The sequence below is a fragment of the Dermacentor silvarum genome, chromosome 8, assembly GCF_013339745.2.
Source record: "Dermacentor silvarum isolate Dsil-2018 chromosome 8, BIME_Dsil_1.4, whole genome shotgun sequence".
Classification (NCBI taxonomy): Eukaryota; Metazoa; Arthropoda; class Arachnida; order Ixodida; family Ixodidae; genus Dermacentor; species Dermacentor silvarum.
The window spans coordinates 18,454,072-18,469,104 of NC_051161.1; the positions used below are offsets into that span (position 1 = coordinate 18,454,072).

Sequence of the window (15,033 nt, forward strand, 5' to 3'; positions counted from 1 at the left end):
AAGAGGCGAGACATCTCCTCCGTGAAGATCGCGATGTTCTCGTTCGGCAATTGCACCCTGGTTTCTAAGAGAACCTCTGCCCTCTCCTTTCGTACGACACTCGTGAAGGTCCTCACGAAGTTTTCACGAAAAAGGTCCCACGTAACCAGGGTGGTCTCTCTGTTCTCAAACCAGGTCCGAGCAGCGTCATCCAACGAAAAATAGACATGGCGTAGCTTGTCGTCGTCGCTCCATTTGTTGAACGTCGCGATCCGCTCGTATGTCTCCAGCCAGGTTTCAGGGTCTTCAGCCGATGATCCACGGAAGGTCGGGGGCTCCCGAGGTTGTTGCAGCAGGATGGGGGACGCTGGGGCTGCCATTGGGGTCGTTGACTTGGCCTTGATCGCTGTGGTCTTCTCGGGAAGAAGTCCGTACTCCGGCAGAAGTCCTTGCTGCCTACGGCTAGCTCGCTGGTCCTTGGTGACGTTGGCGTTGTCCTCCGGTTTCGGGCTTGGATCGCGGCTTTGCGGGGGCGTTCGCTGCATGAACGCACTAGCACCTCCACCAGATGTCACGTAGTAGTGACGCTGAAGAAAACAGTCGTCAAACTGTGTACGACGAAACTGGTTGTTTATTGGGCGAACCTGTGCCCACAAAAGCAAGGTACACTCAAAGCACAACGATAGCGGCGAACACAGTCGGCGATCGTCGAAAAATCTGATCAGCGGCGAAACGCGTCGGCTTTTATACCTGAGTCATCGAAGGTTCTAGATTAATCCCTGATGCCCGCGTGTCTTCCAGAAAGTTCCAGACAATTCGCGTCAGTCATGCAATCAGATAACAGAAGCGTCGGTGAAAACAGGCAATGGAAAGAAGCATCGATAACGTTCTAGAAACTTCCGATACAGGCGCGTCCTGCGCCTAGCGATAACGTTTAACATTTGTTAGCCGGTGGAAAGCGGCCACCGGTGAAAGATAAACATGTATACGTGTCAATATGTGAGCGTCAGTATGCGCCGAGTAGGTGTTCAGCTGAAACAGGATACTTCCTCGCGTCGTCTGTCTGACTGAGTCATATGGCAACACAGGGTAACAGCGTGGTTTTGAGAAATGAGTTAGGCATCGCGTTTTTGTGCTGTAACTTTGCTATAGCTCCATTCCTGCTTGCGGAGAAGCCTTGACATTTACTGGCATAGGCTTTAGGGGCGAAGCCCCTTAGGGTCAAGCCTTGTCCCTCGTCGCGCCGTCGTAGCCACGCTAGTACTCGCCGCTGCCGCTAGAGGCGCAGCTGTGCTCTCTTTCGCTTTCGTTCCCGACGCGCTCTCTCTCTCGTCCGCAGCTAAGGGCGCTGCGGTGCATAAGGGCGTTCGTTTCTCTTTCTCTCTCGTTCCCGACGCGCTCTCTCTCTCTCTCTCTCTCGTCCGTAGCTAGGGGCGCTGCGGTGCACAAGGGCGTAACAAGGGCGTTCGTTCCCGACGCGCGCTCTCTCTCTCTCATCCGTAGCTAGGGGCGCTGCGGTGCACAAGGGCGTTCATTCCCGACGCTCTCTCTCTCTCTCGTCCGTAGCTAGGGGCGCTGCGGTGCACAAGATCGTTCGTTCCTTACGCGCGCTCTCTTTCTCTCTCGTTCCCGACGCTCTAGCTCTCTCTCGTCCATAGCTAGGGGCGCTGCTATGCACAAGGGCGTACAAGGGCGTTCATTCGCGACGCACGCCGCCGCTGCCGCGGAGGCGAGCCCCATTTGGTGGTGCTGCAAGGAACCGAGTGGCGCACGTGGCGTGCGCCGCTCTGTGATTGGTAGAAAGGCGACGCGCTGTGATTGGTAGACAATTTTCACTCATGGTCAACGCCGGTGACGCCGTGCTTTCTGCGTAACGAAGCTCTTACAGCTGTCGCTTTAAAATGGTAGAATATTACACTAATTGTAAGACTCGTAGCTGTAGTGGCAGTATGAATTGAAGTAAACGTAAGCTGACTAAGTAAAAAGGTGTTGTTGTGCTAGGGGCACGTCCTCTGCTTGAATCCTGTCATCAGAAATTTCATTGATGCTTATTAATTAAAGCCAAATATGTTTAGCGACTTTACTACCACTTTTCCATATCGGGTATGTTTCAAACTTCTTTACTGGGCCGATCCCGGAGGTAGTGCACAGCCGCGCCAGTAGAATTACATCATTTTCAGGTTTGAGCTTTGCTATTCTTTCACACTTTTAATATTTAAGTTTGAGAAGACTTGAGATAAAAGGCATGCGCTGTCGCTGTTTTGTTTAATGTCGTTTGTTTGTGGGCTGCCATTCTCAGAATTCTTGTACATAACTTTGTCAAGAATGTAAGACCTAGTCTGAGCAACTTCAGTGATAGAATGGGGTGGCAATATAGTCCCCGGATATACCGCATGTCATATAGCATGGCATGGCATACAATATACATATACTTAAATATTTACGGAACCTCATGGCGACGGCGACGAAGATGGCGAAAGTTCGCTTAGAGTGTCCATATAATTGCTATTGCAACAAGGCGGGGCTCGACGGCGCGGTAGTCCATCGGCTCCGCTATGGGAGAAGGCAGCGGAGTACTGCTTGAGAACGCTATTAGAAGCAGAGGGGGAGAGTGTCTCCGCTGACAGTGATGCTCGCCTCCTGGCGGCATGGTAACAGGACAGTCAATTTATTCTATCTCCTCCAATAATTAACCGATTTGAAAAATTATTTCTATGAAACGCTCCTTAGACGGTGTTTAAAGCTTCCCGTGTATAACCAAAATTTACAATGGAACCTGGTGAGGAGCCCTTTAAGAGTGCTAGTTTTATTGCGATAGCAATTATATGGACACTTCAACCGGATTTCTGCCGTCGGCGTCGTCGCCGTCGTCGCCGTCGCCGTCGCCGTGACGTTCCGTATAGATAAAATCTTCGCCGCGCGCCGTATGCCCCAGCGGAAGCGTGGGGGGACGCGCGCTATCACGGAGAGCGAACACACTCAATCTCCCACGCGCAAGCAAGGAAGCGGAAAGCCAGCGCCGGAGGGAGCAGGGGGGGGGGGGGGGGGGGGCACTTCTCTGCCAACAACCGCGCTCGTCGCTCCGCACAGTCTCTTATCTCTCCCACGCGCAAGCCAGGAAGCGGGAAGCCAGCGCCGGAGGGAGCATGGGGGGGGGGGGGGGGGGGCGCACTTCTACGCTTCCAACAACCGCGCTCGTCGTTCGTTCGACCGCACCGTCTCTTATCTCCACACGGCTCCGACCTTTATGCCGCTCAGTTTCCGTTGGTAGAGCGCACGTACCTTCGCCCGCGCAGCGGGCGAAGGTACGTTGCGCTGCCAGCGTTTTGACAGTCGTTGGCTGCAGTCATTCAGTGTGATCTATTCATGTTTGTTTGTGCGCGCTCACACCACGCTTGTTCATTCAGTTAGTAATAGTCGGGCCACATTTTCCAACGCACGCTACACATGCAATGCTGCCCAGATCGGCAGTGCAGCACTACAGGTGTGTCCCTTCGCACGCGCTGCCCACGGGAAGCGCTTCTCATCAACACCACCGTTTCACACGCGCCTTCTCGTGGTCATCGAGTCTCTCTTCATGTCGGTCTACTTACGCCGCAGCACACCTGCTTACTTAATCAGCTCATGTTTACTACAATTCATATTGCTACCAAGGCCGCTCACCTTACTTCGTATGACATTGCTGTGTTGCTATCGCATTCATTGCTTCGCCCTTAGGGCGAAACTGTGACATTTTTTTCTCGTGGCGAACACCCTTATTAAGGCTACACTAAAATAATAATAATAATAATAATAATAATAATAATAATAATAATAATAATAATAATAATAATAATAATAATAATAAGTTTACAACCTTTGAGGTCCCAAACAATAATTTTAATCTCTCTTGCCTGCGTTTCCTTTAACGAAAACTATGCACTCGCTACTATAATATCAAGACTGCTATGGCACGCTGATAACGCGCGTCCCGGGACCTATAAGCGTGGAAGTACCGGGCGCGTAGCGTTAAAGAAAGATAAGGCAGGCAAGATAGACGACGATACTTGTGTGGGGACAAGGCAGGTTCCAAAGAGTGCGCATTTTTTTAGGGTGTATATATATTTTTTAAATTGTACGCGACGGCAATTTCAAACTACACCTGCGATGAGAGAAGACGAAGTTGAGAACTCTGTTGAATTCTGACCAACGGCCAGTAACTCCAAGGCTCTACCTCTACCAACGGGAGTGCACTGAAAATATGACACAAGAGCTTGACAGTGACAACTATTACAGTTTATTTCACGCACTTCTCGTGTCATGTCACAGCAACGAAATTTCTCCAAAAAATATGACTTCATTTGCCCCCCTTCACCGAGTCCATCTCGCCTTTCAAGACTGTAGATGCCATAGCCATGGGAAAAATCAATAACCCTTTATGACTAGTAAGGGTGTTAAAATATTTAATGTGTACCTTGTGGCATATGACTTCGCACAGTGATTACTTTACTCCGCGTCACCTTGAGTGATTATTATTTAGATAAATTTGGAAGCAGTTATTTTTTACTTGTATACTGTCTGAAAGGACAAGTGTAGAAAATAGTAAACACATGAAAGTATCATTACCATACGACTAACTTGCGATGACTAATTAGGGTAAAATAAAAAGAAGGATGTCGCTCGAAGACGAAGGGATCAGTCCATGTATACCACTCATTATTCCCGTGCTAGCTAAAGCGCTATACTGGCGTCTTTCGTAGATAGCTCCAAATTTTCACCCGGTATTCTTCGTACTTAACCTTAATCACATGAAATCTAACGGCTGTGGGTTGGTGCAACGCTTATCATATTACTCTTTTTCAATACCCTCCTGAGACTCGAAGACAACTCGAGCACATGATCGCTCTTCTAGTCGGTTTTTATTGCCTACTGGTATGTTAAAAACGTGCAAAACCATTTTTTAACACTGCGGTTAGACGCTGAAATCAATATCTTCATGCACGTGGGCAAGGTAGCCTTCTCCTCAAGTTTATGATCGTAAAAACCGAATTTACTTGCCTCGAAATGGAGATGAAAATGAAACATCGCGTGATGAATTAGCACGTGAACGCTGCATCCTGGGTTCTCGTGTCATTTCAAGGTGTTCAAAAATGAACTTCACGGTTGCTTTTAGACGACAAAACGGTCTCCATCAAATTAGCGTTAATTTTCTGGAAAACTGACGGCAAGAATGTAATTAAAGCACTTCCGTGCAGTTTGGCATGTATCTGACGTCATATCTGGGATGAATGTTTTGCGCAATCTCTTACGAGTAAATTTTGATAAAAATTGAAGACAATGTGCACGTACAACGTGTCTCGGGAAGATGCTGAAAAAAAAATGTAATGAAGTTGTTTTAGCGCTGACAGACAATTCACAAGAATGTGCACATGACACACGAAGCACTTCGCCTGTCTTCTGCCCCTTCTCGAGTACATTTCTGTCAGCGCTTAAACGAGTTCGCAATTAATAGAGAACCAACTAATGCAAATCACCACCCTTAGCGGATTAATTAGTAGAACGGGGTCCGCTGGGCGTTTTCCTGTAAATCCGTCAGTTGCCGTACGCATCACCGCCATTGCCACATGCAGAATACGTGTAATCTCGTATTGCATCGCGAACACGACTTCACCGGACGAAGTAAAGCTCCCGTTAAAAGGCGTCTTGCCATCCCATGGGCACAGGAGACACGAGGCACGTCGTGTGTCCTTTGCCCTCCATTGTGTCTGTCAGCGCAAAACCATGTTGACTATGAATAACCGACTCGTCCAAATCACAACCCCTAATTAAAAATGTAATATGTATAACTTACGACAGCATGGTGGAGCCCGTATAATATTTAACATTTGAGAGCAAGAAACAAAAGCTGTCATCTGGTAAAAACACGCATTGGATAGATAGAGCAAGGGCTCTCACCGCCTCCGTTCTCAAAGCAGAGGTACGGGAACCGCCAAACGTTGCCCAAGCCCACGGCATAGCTGATGCAGCTGAAAACGAAGTCCGCCTTGCCGGTCCACTTTCCCCGCTTCGGTGCGCCGGCCGAGTTCACCTTGTTGCCCAGTCTACTTGTGACAGATGAGGACTCTTCGCTGTCTTCAGCCTGAAGGCAAGAAGAGGTAATGGTAGACATTCGGTATACACGTTTTCTTGTCTTTCTATGCACAATATTACAGAAGTCGGCCGTGCAAATCTGCCTAAGGCGTGTGCTGTTTCGAAAGGATCATATCGTGTTCTTTATGTATCCATCCGGATCTATTGGCACGAGCTGTTGTTTTACTTCTTGAAGTGTTCATTGTCACCTGTTTATCGCTGTTATCAAGTCAATTGTCGCTCGGCGCAAGACCCCTCTACGGTATCAGAAATTTATTCAACGTCGTGGCTATGGAAAAGAAGACGTGTTTGGCGAGATTACACGCACGCCACAAATATAGTGTTGCCCATACTCGGATGTACGCGAGCATGAGCGATTACTCCCGTGAGACATGTACAATCAGTGGACGCACTTGACCCATGAGATTAGTTTCCTCGACCAACGACTGCGCTCGTCGCTGTCGTTGTGCTTTGAGTGTTGCCTGCCTTTCTAGGCACAAGTTCACCCAATAGAGAGTGAACTCATATCATTGGTAGCACTTGGTTCTTCGCCGCCACTACAACGCGACATCTAGTGGAGGAACTTTTTCGTTCATGTACTGGTCACTCACGGCAAATCGCGAGAGCGAAACTGTGACGAAAACGCCACTGTTACCTCGGACAAGCGAGCTTGCCTCTTGCAAAAATGATGGTCTCCGAGGTGTACGGACCGCTACCCGACAGGGCTGCTATAGGCAAATTCAACGTCCATGCCTACTCCGGTACCGCTGCATTGATCGTACCGCAACAAGCAAGTGCCTAGAGAGATTCCACAGATCTTCGTCCTAGGACCCCGAAACCTCGCAAGAGACATTCAAAAGAGTATTTACCTTCTACAACTGGGACAACGAAGACAAGCTACTCCACGTCTATTTCGTGAATTGGGTGCGCAGTAAAGAACCCCAGGTGGTCAAAATTAACTATCACGAGTATACACAAGGAATGTTACCGGCTTTGAACGTAAACTCGGTGTTTCCTTTCATTTGGTCGCACCGTGTGCCTTCAGATTTTCCAGCAAAAGCTCAGTTGTAGCATGCGCAGGTGCCTTGCCTCCCTTCTTCGCCTTCCCTCGTTTTAATCGTCTCTTTAAAAGATTGACTACTTTGAACCTATCAACCAGCCCAGATTGCTATACTATTATCACTACTGTCTGGTGGATGAGCTATTCGGCCAGACTAGCAGTAGCTACGGTTAGTAAATTCCCGGAGGGTTCGCCTTTAAGAGAAGAGAAAAGTTTGGTCATCAGTTTCATCAGTATTAACTGATTTTGTGTCGCTATTTCAGTGCATCGCTAAGCAAACACGGCGCACCCTTTCATTTTTGTCTTGGCTACGCGGTGAGTCTACAAGTCACTTTCGAAAGTTCCGCGTATGGTGCGCCTAGCGAATGTGTCGGAAAGTTGGCATCCTCCCAAATGGATAGCAGGAATCTTTAGTCTGTAATCGTAGCTCTGGTCAGCCGAACGCGCACTACACCGATGATTCTAACGCTAAAAACGACATTGCACCATCTTCGACGGCCTTCACCTCTCCTCCGCATGTGGGCAACACCCGTTGAGTTGTCAGGGGCGAGTCATCGCCCCTGCAGGAATTGCGGCGCAGGGGCTTCACCGAGAGCACGTTAGGTAGCGATGCTCTCTTAATAACCATGTTGCGTGGTCAACCCGCGTTAGCTTTGGCTTCCTGCAAGAGAAAGGTAATCTAAAATGAAGGAGGACACATTCTGCGTCCGTGTCACCATTTGCGCGCAGTACAGTGAAGGCTCGCTCAATCAGTAACAAAAGCCGACATCGTATGTTCCAGAGAAGAGTGGAGGACTCGCCCATTGTACGCTACTAATCCTTCCGTGAAGCTTCCATTTAACCCCCCCCCCCCCCCCCCCCCTGCCCTGGCAGAGATCCTGGGTGCGCTACTGCAGTATAGATACGTAAGTACCAACGTAGCCTCGGTAAGCTCTGCAAAGAACAAATTAGACCGTTGGCTCATCCTCGGCTTGGCTCTTAGCTGCGGCTATTATGAACAGAGCTTGACAAAATTAGCCTCCTTTTGCAGCAGTGATCAGCGATGTACGAATTCGTCGCCAGGCCGAAAATTTCTTGACACCGCCTAGGACTTTCTTTCTTTCTTTTTCAGTATAAGACGAAGTTTCACATCTGCTGTTATCCCTTTCGGTTTCGCTGACAAAGCAACAGGGACAGAGTGTTTGGCGGAGCTATAAACTGCATAATCAGAGTAGCAAACTCCTGGCCCCCGGAAAAAGCTTCTACCAAGTATTTATGAAGACGAATACCCAGCACCTCCACCAGAATCTAATGTGAACACAGTACAAGAGAGCAGCGGGCAGCGTTGGCAGCGTGTCTCAACCAGAGCGGCTCAGGCAATCTCGAGCTCGCGCTTCCCGGATGACTGGCGATGTGGCTGCAGCGCCGGGCATTCGTCTTCACTACAATCTATTTATTTGCTAAACTCCAGCGCTAGTGCTGTCCTCATGTGTCCTTCTTTATCCAATCCTGTAGTACAACACCGTTCGTGCGAATACACATCCCCATTCACCGTTTTCGAAACACATCTCGGATGTACTGGACGAAACCTCATTAAGCACTGAATAACATCTATATTTAAAATACAAAACCAGAGCCTGCTCTATTTCTACAGCGCCTGCCCAGTCGCTCCGAAATTCAGAAGCCAGTGGTCCACTGTGGCGGTGCCGCGTTCCCAAACCTTGTAACATTGTCTTTGTTTCATAATGGCGAACTTACGTTTATTCGCTTTGATTGTGCTCGCTTTGCCATTTACTGTTAATTCTTTCATTTTTATTTTCTTATCCATAAGCCAAACGGAATAAGCATACATCGCTGTAAGGCGACTTTATCCTTTATTTTTTTTTATATATTTTATGTGGAACGTTTTTCAGTTCGGTCCCCATACTGGGTCGCTGGCTAATATCACATGTAACAAAACAAGTAATACTATTATCGCTTTTATCTTCGTAACCATATTGCTCAAGAGCCTTACTTTAATATCATTGTGTAGGGGAAAGCAGCCATTACTAGATCATGCGTGGGTCGCGTGCACAGATGCATGGTGCTGTTGTCGTGCCAAGCATGACGCAATCACAGCTAAATTTAGCATATTGCTCGGCGTTGAGTGAGGCATCAGCGAGTATACGTTCATCGATCCGAGCGGGAGTGGTTGCGTTTGAGAGAGCTCACTCTGCCATAGTGGGTGTAATCCATCAAACTCAAGCAGGTGCTCGTCAGCAGTTATAAGGCTTACAAGTTTGCAATTTGTCGCAGAAATTTGACGGTTGTCGGCTATGCAGTTCCCGCGTTCGACATGTAGCTCTAGAAATGGCATGAAGAGACTCGGACAGAAAGGCCGATTTGCGCCCACCTCCTTTGACGACGGCGGGCCCATTACGATTAGGGAGCAAGCACGATTGCAAGATTAGACCGTAGGACCCCCACTAGCTGTATCATAAGTTAATTGAGCATGTAAGCATTGTAATGCGTGATTAAATGTGACTTGTGTGTTTGGTTACGTTATTTGATTATGTACCCTAGTGCCCATACACCCTCACAACAATGAACCAATCATTGTGCTAAGACAATTATTTACCCCACTTTGGCTGCGAAACCAATACAGCCTGCTTGGAAATTTAATTTTTTTTTTAATTTTTGCTTTTTTTGTGTGATTCTGTCGAGAAAAAAATAAAAGATATTTCCAACGTGTTACGCGCAAGACATAGTACTCCAAACATGGGGTAATTTGAGGATATATGTTTAAAATATACATTAATTACAAATGTCATTGTATCACTTTAAACAGTCGCAGTTTATAAACCTGTTGGCATATCAGAAGAAAAAAATAAACTTACCTTCGTGAGAAGACTTCAGCTTCGCTCGGTGAATAGAGAGTTTGGTACAGCCTCAGCAATCACGGTACTTGTGTGGCTTCGGTCAAAGATACATCACACATTACTTACTTAACACTTTTTTTTTCGATACCGTTAAACGTAATTTGCTCTGAGGCGTCGTCAGACAATTTACAGCCAAACTCCCGTGGAGCTCGAACGCTCTCGCCCAAAATCGTCGGTGAACTGCGAAGACCTCGGATCACACTTGAGTTCCCGCAGTCAGCTCTAGCCAATAAGCCCACCAATCAAGTTTAGCCATTAGATTAAGCTGATATATAGTATTCCTTTAACAAGCATCTCGGGGTTAGACATAATATTTCTGGGCACGTGATAGACAGTAACCTTCTTTTTACCTTTTCATTTATTACGAATAAATAATTACGTTACCTGTAGCCGCCTTTGCTGAGTCTCGGCTGTCACCGATGAAGGTGCACCGGAAGGTGAAAGTAAATCCAGTCGCGACAGAGCAAATCGCAGAAATCGTCTGGATACCGAGTCGCGTCGACTGAAGAGCGGAACGACGGAATACGCGAACGGTGCTTGTGAAATCGCCCCCACAGAACAGCACTGACTCATTGAGAAACCTGTCTGCGGGAGGTCTCTTGTGCACACTTCAAGAAAGGACAGCAAATTCGTATTTCTCAAGGCACCGCAGGCCATGCCTTTTATCTTCTCGTTCATTAGCAGTGCGCCGTTTACGTCATTGCGTTGTGCCATTCGTGCTCAGCGTGATGGATCTGTCACGGGAGCGGCTGAGCGTCTGTTTCGCCGAAATTCGCGCCAGAACCTCGACCTTCTGAAAGATCTCTCGACTGCTCGGTTGTAGAAGTTCACTCTGCAATCGAAATCGAATTGCGTCCGGACTACCTGAAGTTGAAATTGCAATATATTCGCCAGCATGGAAGCAGCGCGAAATGAGCATACTTTTGTTGACAAAACAGTGTGTTTGGCCTCGTTTGACTTCGCTCATACGTCGATAACGCAAAGAAGAAGATAAAGTGGGGAGTGTCACGGGAGGTTGTTCCAGGAAGGAGAAGAGGGCTGATTTTTGTTCTCATTTTTAGTTCGTGGCACACCTTTTGTTCCTTCGCTTTCTTTATCAGGTCGAAGCTTTTTCTTTAGCCTCGTTAGAAGGCAAGACAATGCATTCATTTGCTTGCCTCGCTCCACGTGGAGCACTCATTGCGGAAAAGAAATTAAAAAAAAGAAAGAAAGAGGCGACGGCTTTTCACCTTCTACTGAAGCAACATGTTCGATCAGCTGTGCATTGCAAAATATGCGCCTCGAAGAACGACACTTTGACACGGAGGGTGTAACGTATGCATGATGATGATTGACTCACGGTTAATCTTGCGCAAACCCCGAGCTCCCGCATGCATGCCAAATTAGAGAAAACGAGAACGCGGCTTTCAGGCCCAGGACGACACCGTTTGCCGCATTAGCCTGCGAGCCGATCCGCAGGCCGTGCTTTCGCAGTCCTTCTGCAGGGAACATGTGGTTTCGTGTAGGGAACCACGACGAAGCGATTCCAAAGATTTCATGGCGCCGTGGTTGCATTCTGAATTCCTGCTGTGTCACCAATCGATGTACGCCGTGTGCCGCTGCCAGCATGCAGTGACCCTTCACGAAGCGCGAGGCACTCGGACGACGCACGAAGCCTTACTTGAGCACGTGAGTGTACTTTGCTCCCTTTATAGCCTTTTCACGCCTTACATTTTGAACTATAAGAACATTATGCGAAACTATTTTGCGCTCAGGTCATTATGAATTGGCCATCTGATAGAACATTCGTTCATCGAAAGCCCCGAAAACTGAAGCGGACGATGCTGGCCACTCTCCCTAGCGTAATGAGAGATCCGAAGGGCTTCATATTTGTTAGTCACAACTGTATCAGCAGTCAGTGATGCCAGGGAGACCATAGGGTTAGTTATTTGTTAGTTATTTGTTTTATTCAATTGAAATGTAGAAATAATAAGGTAACGGGGCGTGAAAGCGACGATAAGATATCTCGTCGCTAAGATATCCTCCCGACCACTTTACTGGGTATTTGTGTATGTGTGTACAAGATCTAGCCCTGGGAGTGTTAGCCAGCGTTGGTCACGGCCGTCGGGGTGGACATGGAACGTCCTTTTAACATTAGGCGTCACGTATAGCACGTGAGCTGAAGAGCCAGACGACTGGCCAATGAAACCCCGTACGCTACCTCATGGCATCAAGGATGCCAAATTCGAGGCCCTCTCTGTGTATAGAGTAAGAAGAATAAGGACACAGGAAGGGCCCGTTTCTTTTCTTAGTCACAACTATATGAGGGGAAAAAAAAAGAAAGAAAAAAAAAAACAGACATCGATGCCGGAGATAGTATAGGGGAAGGTAATTGTTGCGTTTAATTAAAATGTCGAAATAACAAGGTAAAGGGGAAAAAAAGAAAGAGCCCCCACCTACGGAAAATAATCTTTTCGCCCACTTTTCTTTCCCTTATAATTTATGCATTTCAATTAAACAGGACAACAACTAGCGTCCCATATAGTTACTATGGCTTCATTCTCCCTTTTTTTTTTTCATATGATTGTCTCTAGAATATTGGTGACATGCCTCCACATGAGTCCTGGAACAGAACCCGGCGACGGGTCTCGCCTCCGCTTTTAAAGCGAAAACATGATATGCCCGATTACACGAAAATTCATCGGCGGCGGCGTGACCAAATGATGGTACCAAAAATGGCCGACTGCGCAAAGAGTAAAAACATGTCAAAAATTCTCGTATTGACGTCAAATTTATCAGGGAGCTTTCTGTAAACAAAGTAAATTAATGGCTTTGAAAAGAAAATTTGGTACATTCCGGTTTCGGTGGGAATCGAACCCGGACGAACACGCTTGCCTGGCGCCACGGTGGCTCCACGGTTCTGACTGACTAAAGGTGCGCCTAGTGCGTGCGTTATTGGGCACGTGCTGGCGCAACCAGTGGGGAGGAGGTGGCGCCATGTCTTGAGTGCATGAAATGAGCGTGCTGCCTCCCACGCGTCACTTGCTCTTTGGATTTCATCGGTGATGTGTCTACTGGGACGGACTTTCGACGCCACGTCTCGAGTATAAAATGAGCTGTGGCCAACGCATACGCAAACATACACACCGAATCAGCAGAAAGAACTTTAATGCATGTCTAAAACATCAATCGAAAACATTTCACCGAAGGGGCTATAATGCTTTCGCATTCCTACACGTAAGCAGTGTTAAGTGTCTCTGCCGAATTTTTCTTAGAAGTATCCTGCATGACTTGGGTGCTCCCCAAGTACGTTATAAAGGGTGTACGAAAATCGGAGACGTTCAGGGCTGGTGAGCTTGCTACCCTGCGATAACGGCCAGCTACGTTGCCGGTGGGTGCTGCAGTCACAAGTCACACGCACACGCACACGCACACGCACACGCACACACACACACACACACACACACACACACACACACACACACACACACACACACACACACACACACACACACACACACACACACACACACACACACACACACACACACACACACACACACACACACACACACACACACTTGTAGAATTTTCCAGTTCGTTGTGAGTGGGACATGTGTAGAACATTCGTTCATCGAAAGCCCCGGAAACTGAAGGGGACTTTAGGGGACAAAAATATATACATTCATCAGAGTGCTTGTGTTGAATCGCAGGGACCGGCAGTGAAACAAGTCAACGACTACAAGCACGTAGAAAAAATACCAGGATTTTGCTGACGTTTCGGCCGGGGCACGGCCGGGGCACGACCGGGGCACTACTGGTCACCTCCAGCGCTTGTCGAATGGGTGCCGCAGTGTTACATCTGACCTGTCGAGGTGGGGCCGAGCCCCTCCTTAAAAAGTGAAATCCCATCCCCTTCGCCTCCCCAACCCCACCGCTTCGGCCCCACCTTAAATTTAAGCTCACAAGGAATGCGAGAAGTCACGTCTTCTTATTTCGTCTGTTCGTATTTTATAGTTTAACCGAACGAGCTGCGTGCGCGCAAGTCCTCAAGGTAGCGAAAGATTAAGGGGAAAAAAAAAGTATATGGCATCCACTTGAAAGAAGCGTGTAGCGATACAAAGGTATACTCACTCGGGTTCATCAAAAAAGAACTTCCGAATTGAATTTGTCTTGCTGTTTCGGCGATCCAGCTGCTTTTAGTTGGCATCCACATTCTTTCAGTTGCATGCTAATATTACTTTTCACATTTTCAGTTTAGCAAAAAATTAGTAAATGTGTGCACTTCTGTCACCGTCTTAGACGTGTGATACCGGCGCTGCAAGCTCCCACCGGACCCCACCTGAACCTAGTGCGGACCGGCTGTCGCCGGCGAGACATAATGTTTTAGTTGCGCGTTACTACAGTGAACACAGAAGACTTGGCTTGTTTATCTATATATATTGCAAGGCTTTATTGGCACCCATCAGGAACGGGCACAGCTTAGCAATCACAGTGGATCACGTGAAAGGCATCCAAAACAACTGTACAAGAACAAAAAGCGTTTTTTCAACAAATTCACCAAGGCGTCAGGACTATTCTACATCGATGAGGTCAACACAAGATACAATCAACCAAAATAGATACGTGCGTAACATCTGTTCATTTGTTCCAGCACGCCACTGATATTTAAAAAAAAGATCACTTATGGTAATGTGAATAACGGTCTCCTCGAATAGATCACTATATGACTATAGTTCTTGACGAACGTTCGAGAGAGATTACCCATGGCAAATAAGTGCTAGCCTTCATTGCATTCGTTATCTATTCTTCAACAACTTGCCGTTTTGCCTTTTATATTTTCGTACTTCAAAATAAGAAGCAAAAGGAGCAAGGACGGAAATCATCGCATTCAAAGGCGTGAAGACATGCACAGGTGCGAATGCATTGCATCGTCGTTTGCGAATATGTAGAGGTGATCCTTGCGTCCATATTACACTCTACTGTCACACTCATACACACGTGAATACA

General features: G+C 47.4%; 1 protein-coding gene across 3 annotated transcripts in view; it reads right to left on the reverse strand.

Annotated features, from left to right (window-relative positions):
* LOC119460723 (uncharacterized) overlaps positions 1-15,033 on the reverse strand; it is a 126,917-nt gene that overhangs the window by 24,580 nt on the left and 87,304 nt on the right. For all 3 annotated transcript variants that reach the window (XR_007468490.1, XM_049673168.1, XM_049673167.1), the window contains one exon: positions 5,914-6,097. Coding sequence is in view for 2 of the 3 variants with exons in the window: in XM_049673168.1 (XP_049529125.1) it covers positions 5,914-6,097 (184 nt within the window). In the remaining variant the exon portion in view is untranslated. The remainder of the gene's footprint in view (positions 1-5,913; positions 6,098-15,033) is intronic.